At 37.8% G+C, this 10,953-nt stretch overlaps 1 protein-coding gene across 1 annotated transcript in view; it reads left to right on the top strand.

The window, feature by feature from the left end:
• Window positions 1–4,623: 4,623 nt before the first annotated feature.
• The window catches only part of AMTN (amelotin), a 29,389-nt gene continuing 23,059 nt past the window's right edge, over window positions 4,624–10,953 (top strand). The window contains exons 1-4 of the mRNA XM_028161719.1: window positions 4,624–4,677; window positions 8,029–8,115; window positions 9,088–9,147; window positions 10,054–10,143. Of these exons, the coding sequence (XP_028017520.1) occupies window positions 4,624–4,677; window positions 8,029–8,115; window positions 9,088–9,147; window positions 10,054–10,143 (291 nt within the window). The remainder of the gene's footprint in view (window positions 4,678–8,028; window positions 8,116–9,087; window positions 9,148–10,053; window positions 10,144–10,953) is intronic.

Below are 10,953 nucleotides of genomic sequence, written 5' to 3'. Positions count from 1 at the left end.
TCCACAACCTTATTATCTAAACCATCATACCACCATCCAAACACTGAAATCATGAATTAATCCTTATACTAGTACCGCATCTCTCATTTCTCCCCTCAGCAGCCTCATTTGTGACCATTTGCAGGACATTCTTTCTCATTCTGAAAAATCATCTACAACAAAGCCTGTTTTTTTTTAATCCATAAGAGTGTACTTTTAATGGTGAGTTGAAATTTTCCCACATAAACAGAGTACAATGTTACCACAACGTGTTGAGCTCAACCCTGATGAATGTGGAAATTTGATATAATGTATCCAGTATTTCTAATGACATTACATACTGAACTTTATCACCTATGACCAATGGCCAACCCACTCTCCCAAGAAGTCTGGACATATTTTCCCGATACCCAATCTGAAAAAAACTTCAAGAGATTAGTAATAAACCTATATAGTTTTTTCTATTTAGTAGAATTTTAGATATACTTAATTCAGTGGCTGTCCTTCTGACATTCATCAAACCACTCCATAGAAAAGTGGCTCTACAGAAGGTTTTCAAGCATATACCCTAATTTCCTCTGGGTAGTATGAACTGGTCAACAATTTTAAAGAATTTTGTAAATTTACAAAGTGATAACTCAATTCAACTCATATTTATTGCTCTACCACATGCAAGATACTTTGCTGGGTTGTACAAAGAATACAAAATGAACAAGACACAAGATCTTCCTTTAAATCTAATATATCAAAATAAGAACACAAATAACAATAGCATCAGCCAAAGTAGAATAAAATAAATAAGAAATTCATTAGTTAAAATAGAGTTTCAGGGAAGGAAAAGAAAGCCTCACTCCAAATTAGGGGAAGAAAGACAATGACAATTGTAGCATAAAGAAGGATCTTTAAGAATGAGTAGAACACTGACAGCCAGAGATGAAATGGGAGACTCCAGGCAGAGGGAATATCATGAACAAATTTAGAGAAACAAGATAAAAATCCACTAAGGCTCTTTTCTGACCTCCAGTGCATACTTCCATTTCACCTGCACATTATACAGTGATTGATACTTGCTATATTTCCCATAAGAATGTAAGCAGGTATTCTGTCTTATTCACTTTTGTACCCTAGCATCTAGTACAATGCCTGGGCTAGCACAATTTAGGTTTATGTTTAATAGGTGTTGTTGGAATTATTATGCACCAGGGAATGTTGACTGCAGTTTCCAACTATTAATTTACTTAATTATTCAATCACGCTATCACAATACCACAATAATAAATAGCAATCGTGTGTCTCAAATCCTTTTAATACTGTGATTGAATGATCAAGTGGTAGAAGGAGAAAAAGAGGTTTCCAGTCTACTTTATCTTTTCATTGCCAAACAGGTCCTCTTAGACTGGGATTCACAAAGAGTGCCTTGGGTCTGGGTAATTCCTATCTTCCCACATCCATTGGGTGTAATGGAGTTGGGAAGAGGGTACATTACTTGGCTTGAGAAATCCTAGAAAGTTCAGGGATCGCACAAAAGAGGTTTCACCAGGATTCTTCTAAACCAGAGACTCTTAACCTAGGTCTTCACAGTTAGGCTCTCAGGAGATCCATGAAACACATGTGTTGTCTGATACACATTGTGTTCATGGGCATATGTGCATTTTTTCTGAGGAGATGGTGGATAGATTCAATCAGATTCTCAAAAGATTCCATAAACCAAAGAAACTTAAAACTAAAACCAATAAGAAACACCAAGAAATGTCTAGACCTACAGGGCTAGATGTCACCTGTAGTTCACAAAACACTTTAATGAATCCTGATATCATAAGTTATTTAAGAAATATAAATTACCTCACTGTTTTTGCTGATGTCTCTCAGTTTTGGAATGATTGAGGAATTTTTCCCTTTTATAGTACATATTTCTTGACACACACCTCCATAATTAAATTATTGCAAGTTATCAGCTTTCAAACTTAAAATTCCTTGTCTAAGAAATTACTCACCCTTCTTAATTTCCCTTGTTTATTTTGGCCAAAGTCTACTGACTGCTCATTTTCCAAGCTAGGGTGTGTCCCATTCTAGCTTGGGGCTGGAAACACGTCTGCAACAGGCATTTGATGCACTGTCAGTTCCCTGAATCACCTGATGTCCAGACAGTCACACAGTGATTCAATTCAAATGAGCTATTCATTAGCACCATACTCTAGATTGGGAATAGAACCTGTCTCCTCACCTAAACCAAGGAAAAACAGTGGCATAAAATTCAACTCTGCCTCTTCCAAAAAAGAAAAAATATATATATTTAAGGAAGCCCCTCCCCCTACACATTCACTGAAAATAATGCCCAGGGGAGAGGGGATTCCCCAGTGTGGTGGGCTCCCCCCCACGCAATGAGGCTTGACTATTTAATGTTCCCCCACAAGATGTAAGCTCTTTAAGGGCAAGGATTTTTGCCCCTTCCATTCACTGTTTTATTCCCAGGAACTGAAACAATGCTAGCAGAACATAGAGTGAATATATGCTAAATGATGGGTTGGAAGAATGAATTGACTGAGTAAAAGAATGAATGAATATGTCTATGAAAGCCTGTGAGAACATAAAGTTGCTTCCCTTCCACATACTTCAGCTCTTATGTTTCATTGTTCCTCTTAATCTCACCCTCTTTACCACGCTATTCTCTGTCCCATCAATCATATATATCCTTCAAATCCACTTAAAGTCCCATCTCTTCTCTGAACTCCACCTTGCTCCAACTCCCTATAGTATATACCTCTACCATTTATCCATCAACATGCAGTGACTATCTGCTGCTCTACAAAGATATTAACATAGAAGACACTAAAGAAATATAAGACGAGGCCCCAGGAACTTTCCATCTAGTTCAAGAGAAACATACAATTAGGAAATAATGAAGGAGCTGTGTGAGACAATGTCTGATCAAGAGCCAAAATAAATAATAGAAGCAAACAGTCAAAAATACTACAGGTGATTAAAATTAGGTATCTCTCCAACCCTATCTTTCACTGCTAGCCTCACCTCATTTTGTTGCAGGGATAAGCAACAATAACATCTCTCCTTCATATGTAAACACTTGTTCTGCTCTCCTTGCATTCTTAATGAATGGATTCTTTTTATTCTTCAAAACCTAGTTCAAAGGTCACCTCCTCTACTGGGCTTCTCTGCTCTCTGTCCCCAACAAAATTAACCAAGCTCCCCTTCGTACCTGTGAATACTCCTAGGATTACATTTACCAAGCACATACGGGTTAACCTTTGTGTTTCCCCCATTCTTACCAGACAGTAACAAAAGTTGATTGTGTAATGAATAGTTACAGAAAAGGTTTTGGGAACAACTCATCGTCTCAGACAGACATTCTGTATCCTAAAACTAGCCAAATCTAAGATGGCCTTCCATGGGACTTCCCCTAGTGGTGCAATGGTTAAGACTCCACCCTTCCACTGCAGGGGGCACAGGTTCGATCCCTGTTCAGCACAGCATGGTCAACAAAAAATAGGAACTAAGATGGCCTTCCTTGTGAAATCCTGGCATGACACAGATTTATCTTTGATTGGACTCAAAATTTGTTGAACAGACCCCACCTCCCTCCATATATAAATCGTTAAAGAAGAGGCATATCTCAAAAACTCCAGGGGAAGCCTGGGGCCCTGAAAACCTATGGTGAGCACCTCATTGTTCTTTCTGTGAAAGAAACCCCAGTGGATCCCTGCATTTTGCTTAGCTTACAGTAGATTTTTCCCTGTTTAAAATAAGGTACACCATTCAACTTTTCTGGAAGGAAATTTGGCCATACTTATTGAAATTTAAAACATACATATCCTTTACTACAGTACTTCTAGGAATAATACCTACAGAAATACTCCCACATGTGTGAAAAAATTTTATAAGGATGTTCATTGTACCACTTTTATAATTACAAACTAAAATGGGAATGGATTAAATTTCCATCAAAAGGAAATGTAATAAAATGTAGTCATTAAATACATGAAATAAATCTGTACTGACATATATGGTCATCCATTATTTCTTAAGTAAAAAAGTAAATTGCAGAGCAATAAACATAATAGGTCTTATTTTTTAACATACACAGTTATATTTTGATGTTTGATTTATCATGTATACATGATAAAATAGGGACGTCTGGGAAGTCATTTGGGAAGGAGATGGAGGTGAAGAAGGATTGTAATTTTTCCTTGTCTGCACTTTTTTTTAATTACACAAGGTATATCTTCCTGAAATACCCTCTAGTCAAATGGTAGGCATTGGGTAATATGATGTCTGCAGCTAATAACTCACCTAATGAAGTGCTGGGAAATGAAAGAAACCAAATGATTTCACAGACAGCTAAGTCCTGATTGGTCCCTCAGTTGCCAGCCTCCTGAAGTCAAGTTTAAATTCCTCCTACAAACTCACAGCTCATCAAAGGGTAAAATTTTTCATCATAGAAACTAGAGAAATCAACTGGACTTTGCATATTGTCTCACCTGTACATTTTGCCTAGTGAAGAGAAAGGTAGCAGAAATGACCATGTTTCAAATAGAGCATTCTTTTTTTTCAAGTACCATCTTGTCTCAAAAAGAAAAAAATAGAGTGAAAGAATAACACTATTTTGTTGTTTCAGGTAGTCATTTGAACATGAAGACTACGATTCTACTGTTTTGTCTTCTAGGATCAACTCTGTCATTACCAGTAAATGCAAAATGTATATTTTATGAACCAACCAGCCTTAGCTGCACCTCTCTCTTTCCTTGCCCTCTGCTAAAACTGCTCCGTGACCCATTCCTTTAGTTTCCTGTTTTTATTTTCCAAGTTGAAAGATGATAAACTAATGAAGTATTAGTGCATATTTCAATGTACTTATATTGTTAAAATGCATCCAATTTATCGTGGATTGAGTGGATTAATTTTATAATAAATTAATTTTTATTATTATTTTGATTTATTTTTGAATAAATTATTGATTATTTGATTTATTTTGAATTATAAATTAATTTTTATTATTTTTGGCAGAGAAATAGGGTAGAAATTAGGAGAAAAAGGAATGCTTTAGATTATGTCTGCTCAAAGTGGATTGGGCTTCCCTGGTGGCGCAGTGGTTGAGAATCTGCCTGCCAAACAATGCAGGGCACACGGGTTCGAGTCCTGGTCTGGGAAGATCCCACATGCCACGGAGCAACTGGGCCCGTGAGCCACAATTACTGAGCCTGCGCGTCTGGAGCCTGTGCTCCTCAACAAGAGAGGCCGCGATAGTGAGAGGCCCGCGCATCGCGATGAAGAGTGGCCCCCACTTGCCACAACTAGAGAAAGCCCTCGCACAGAAACGAAGACCCAACACAGCCATAAATAAAATAAATAAATAAAATTTGAAAAAAGAAAATGCTCCCTATTAAAAAAAAAAAAAAAAAAAAAAAGAGGGAAAGCAATATTTAAAAAAAAAAAAAAAAAGTGGATAATTATTCTACTTCCAAAAAGAAGTTAAGATTTTCTTGCCAACTAATTATTTTCTCATGACCAAAGATATAAATTAAAACATTCTGATTTTTCTAATTGGAAGCACAAAACATCTAGATTGTATAAACTCTAAAAGGTCTACCAAACCGTGCAATAGTAAGGGAATATTAGAAAGCAGTCAATATTTTTTACTTAGAACATTTCATCACAAAACATGTTCATATATAACAGTTTTTTGAACAAAAAAGAGCACTAGTATTCAAACATGTATTCCAACTGTCCTTCAATATTTTATAGACATAATATGGGTGGTTTGGGTCTCTAAGTGAATTTCCCTTTTTTTGAGATGCCTCAGTGTGGCCAACAAGAAAAAAATTTTAAATATTTACTATGAATTAGCAGAACAAAAAGAAACCATTCTCAGTTAGGCCTCAAGCTCACTTAACACTTCCTTACTCATCTATACAATCAGCAAATATTTATTGAAAACTCTCTGTATACCATATATTGTGCTAGTTGCTGAAGATACAATGGCAAGAAAAAAAGGCATGATCCTTCATGGTGTTTACAAGGGCTATAGATACTAAAAAATATTTTTAATGTTAAATTATAAATTATAACCATGATTAGTTCTATGAAGGACCTGAACAGGGTGATCTTGGGGGGGAGGGGATGGAACAAAACATGAATAACGAACCTCCTTCTTATTTCACTGCAAATATACATTTGTCCTTTAAAGAAGTTGTCTACAAAAATGTGATGTTTAAACAAGGTAAATTAGGAAGTTAAATTCTTTGTAAAACATGGATTTTGCGCTTCGCCGAACAAGTTTGCCAAAAGGTTCTTCTAAATAAGGTGTCTCTAGTGAATTTAAATTACTATAAAATTTGTAAAGACTCAAGACAAATAAAACTCTCCTGGAGCACAGTTATCATTCAAAGTGGACTGAGGAGTACTGTGCAGGTTAATGCAGATTGGGAGCGCAGTTAGAAACAGTGGTGCAGGGAATGTGGGAAGTAACATTAAAGTGTCTGTTAGGTATAGTATTGGTATTTATCAAATAAAACTCAGGACACATAGACAAGGTTTTTAAAAATTATTTGTACATGAATTTATTGAATTATCATAAAGGTATATAAAATGAATCGATTTGCAAATGCGAACACTTAAAGCAGCCTAGCAATTGTTTTCAGTAAATCAGAAGTTTGGGAATAGGGTACGCACTGGAGATGGGACAGGTTGCATACTCAGAAGAGTAGTCAGGCTAGGCCTCAAAAAGAAGGTGAGCTCGAGCAGCAGCATGAAGCCGGTGAGGAAGTGAGCCAATGACGGGGGGAAAAGTATTCCAGACAGAGGGAACAGGTGGAGGTGAGGCTCTGAGGCAAGAATCAGCCTTGAGTGTCCCAGAGACAGCAAGGAGCCTAAATAGCAGTAGGAGAGTGAACAAGAGAAAATGAGGTAGGATGGAAGGTCAGAGAGGCACTGGGGGCCCAGGGCCTGAGGGCATTTTAGGCCATTGTATTGTCCCTGGCTGAAAACAGAAGTCAAGGCAAAGATTGAACAAAGACGTGAACACACCAGACTGTTGTTTTCAAAGGATCCCTCTGACTGCCATGCTGACAGTGGATCGTAGTGGATGAAAACACATTTGCAGAATTTATACTTACATAATCTTAAGGCTTAAAGGGACCCCTACGGACAGATAGTGCCAATCTTACCTCTTACAACTGAGAGAAAAGACCAAAGTGAAATCAAGAGTCGGTAGCTCCAGGATATATCCAAGCGACCCAAGGGTTAATGCAGTGCTGGGAGCCCCCAGCACACTGCCCTTGGGGATGCAGCCAGGAGCAAATGCCAACCAGAGTCAACCTGGCCAGAGAGCTTCCACCTGAATGCAGATGGAGTACAAAGAAAAACAAATAGAAGGATTCATTTCTTCAAGGACTAAAAGCACTTGCAGGGATCCTAGTACAGGCTCTGCAACTCAAAATATCACCTTGGCAGGTGACACTGCTTCTCACTTCCCTCATCTATAAAACAATACGACTAGATCATATGGATTCAAGGAGATTTTTACCCCTAAAATTCAGTTATTCTTAATACACTAGGAAAATACCTTGGCCAGGAAGGGGACAGAATTTCCATTACAGGAAGTGCCTTGTCAGGCACGAGGTAAAATTAGGAAGCTTGGTGAAAATGCAGTAGAAATCATGGCAGCTTACCTTCAAGCTTTGGGAAAAAGCAAATGTGTATAGTGCTAAGGTGTGGACTATATATTTCATGTCCTGGAAAAGGAGGAAAGCACTTTCAGAAAAGAAATGGGAACCTAGGAACTACCACCAGAAATCCATGTGCCCTACCTCACTCTCTGTCCCTCCCCACAGCACACCTCCTGGTCTGGCGCTTTTCCACTCCACAATTCCATCTCCTGTCATGCACAAAATGTTCCACGGAGTTAAAACTGCTCCAAAACACACAGAGGCTAAAGACAGATGTTTTTGCATTTGGGTCAACTTGTTACCTCCTGGAAATAAATGGATACAAAACCTCAAACACATCCCTGCTTCTGCAAAAAATTTGGTATCACAGATGCAGCTCAACCCTGCTTTGGTACTTCCTCCAACAAAGCTGGTTCCAGATCAGGCAACACTGCTAAACCAACAACAGCCAAATCAGGTAAGAGTCCTACAATGGGGAACATTTAGAGACCAGCAAAGGAAACATGTTAAGACTAGTGGATTTAAAATCAAGATTCATCCAAAGTCTCATGACTGAGCAACAGAGAGAAAAGCTTTATTTGGGGGAAAATAAAAACAAGAAACATACTTTTTTTCAAAACTTTGAGCAGGAAAAGCAACACATCTTCATTCTTTTTCCTTTTGTCTGAATAATAATTTGGTTTAGCAACCAAATCTAGTAAACTCTGAAAAGCAATAGCTACACCTATTGAAAAAGCTTGGTCATCTATGCCCTTAAAGTACTGTGACTTAATCATGTATGGTATTTGCCAGAACTAGCAGGGATTAAGAAGTAATCTATAAAAATAATTGCAGATTTCCTCGTGGTTTTCTTAAATTTCATTGTTGCTGATGAGCTGTGTTACTGTAAAATCTGTCTTTGAAACATATTTAAGTACATTTGAAAACTGCATGGTCTCCTGGCTACCCACCCCCTCTTCCCACCCTTCCTCTGTTCAAAAGGACCTCTCTTTACCTACGTCTAGACTTTGTGAAATAGTACAATAATACCAGTCTAAAGTTCTCTTTTTGGTCTATGGACATTATAGAATACTCATGTCAGTAGCCAACCTCCCTCCTTAAGGAACTAGAAGCTTTGGGGACCTTCTTTGAAAAATAATACAAAGTTAGATATGTAAAATTAGTTATTAAAGTGAATAATTTATAATGAGATAAGAAATAAGAGTAAATTACACATTTTAAAGCTGATAAATACCTTAAACTTGACACATTGCTAGGGTGCCTCCAAGGGCCACAGAAGGGGGCAATGCTAGTGAGAGGCCCTGAAGCTTTACCTTCGTGGTAAATCCACCTGTGACTGGAGTATAGGTTACTTGAGGATATCCTCCACTGACAGCATTGTAAAACCAGACAACCTCTTGTCTCACACATCAATTTCAATGCCCTGCAGGTTTTCCCTTCTTTAAGTCTAATTCCATTGACACAGATGCTCACACTGGGGTCAGACCTGGTAAGTACTGGTAAGTACTCTTTTTTATCATTTTAATATCCATTGTTAAATAAAAATAATACCTAATGTGGAGGATATGTGTGTGTGTGTATCCACAGATGTACCCACGCACACATATTCATTGTAGTGACAGAGAAAAGTCAAAGAGAGTTGAATGCTATTCAATACATCATTAGAAAATTTTCTTAGCAAGAGAATCTCTAAAGGAATTAATCTAATTCTTAAGTCTTTACTTCTTTAGTTCTTCTCACCTCCTCTCCGAGCTCCCCTCCCCATTACTCTGACACATCTTCCTCACGGCCCGTACAACATCCACATACCCACACAAACACTATGACTGGTATCATCGCCCAAAAAACAAGAGCAAACAAGAAGGAGTAGAAAGATCTACATTCTTTTCATAGAATATCTGTATAGTTTAATCTGTTGGGGGGATAAAATAATGTTTCTTTCCTGCTTAAAATGGATTTTTTCCACTGGTCAGATTTAAATATAGTACTAGACCATATTCAGACTAGATACTTTATTCTGACACTCACAATTTTCATGGGGATACCTATGAAGGAACTCAGTTCTTCATAAGAAAGTCATCAGAAAAATTCCAGGAACCCTTGCTGTTACAGCCAAAAAGGGAAGGCAAATATAGAATCACTTAAGTAATCCTCAGGAGAATGGGTTAAATGCCAAAGAAAAACTTAATATGAGAAAATTAGTCCTGGACTTGATGGTTGTACTAGTAGACTAAACAAGTCTTTGAACTTCATTCTATATCTAATTCCAAATGCAATGTAGTGTACTATATATTTGCATAGCAAATCCTCCCTTTTACATTTAGTAAATACGAATTCGGGTCCTGGATGTTCGAACTGAAACAACACAATGAAAATCTTCCTCGTTGCCCTACAGCTAAATCCTGTTGCAGGGATGGCGCCTGGTACCCAGACCCTCCCACTGACCCTGGGGGGATTGAAGGTACAGCAGCAGCTGCAACCACAAGTGAGTTCAAAGACCTACTAAGGTTAACAATAGGGAGCATTTTCCCTCAGGTGAAAGCCTAAAGGGGAGGAAAGAATATTTTCAAGGTTCTTTAAAGTTCTACCCTGGTAATTTGCAGAGGGATGTCCTACTAAACTTAAAGCAGTCTTTGGCAATTTGGTTCTTGCTGAAATCCCATGAGAACACACCCAGAAAACAACATGCTGCCCCATAACCTGTCTAGAATACATTTGTAATAGGTAACAGGAAATGTGAAGAGCTGGGGAAGCTCGAGAAGTAAAGAATAAACGGGGGGATTGAGAGGTATCAGGATTCTTCTCCAGCTTGCTCTGTTTCTATTGAAGACCTTCTGGGTGACCAAAATCATTCCAAAGAAAAAATAAGAGATAGATAAAGTTTATTTCCAGCAAATCTAATCTCATCCTTTTTGTGTGCTTTTTTCATGCCTCCTCTCGAGTCCCCAAGGATTCTCTAGTTCCTTCTTTCCTGCCATCATTATTTGCTTTCAGGAAAACCCCCAAAAAACCCCCTCACATGAAGATATAAATGACATACTTAGGACATCACCTCTTTCAGAAGTGTTTGCATTTTAACTGCAAAGCCCAAATTTTGTCTTCTTGGAAATTCTCTAAATAGTTTAATGACTCTGGAGAAAAATACAATGATCCCTTTATGACTAAATTGGTTATTGTTAACTAATTCTCCCTAACACATGACCTCAGCCCCTATCATTCCCACATAATGGTCTAATTTTTTGTAGAAGCTTTCTTGATTATTACATACATAGTATATGTATACATACTATAGAGA

This window comes from Balaenoptera acutorostrata, chromosome 5 (assembly GCF_949987535.1).
Source record: "Balaenoptera acutorostrata chromosome 5, mBalAcu1.1, whole genome shotgun sequence".
Classification (NCBI taxonomy): domain Eukaryota; kingdom Metazoa; phylum Chordata; class Mammalia; order Artiodactyla; family Balaenopteridae; genus Balaenoptera; species Balaenoptera acutorostrata.
Note: the sequence above shows the minus strand (reverse complement) of the source record. Positions and strands in the feature narration are given on the sequence as shown.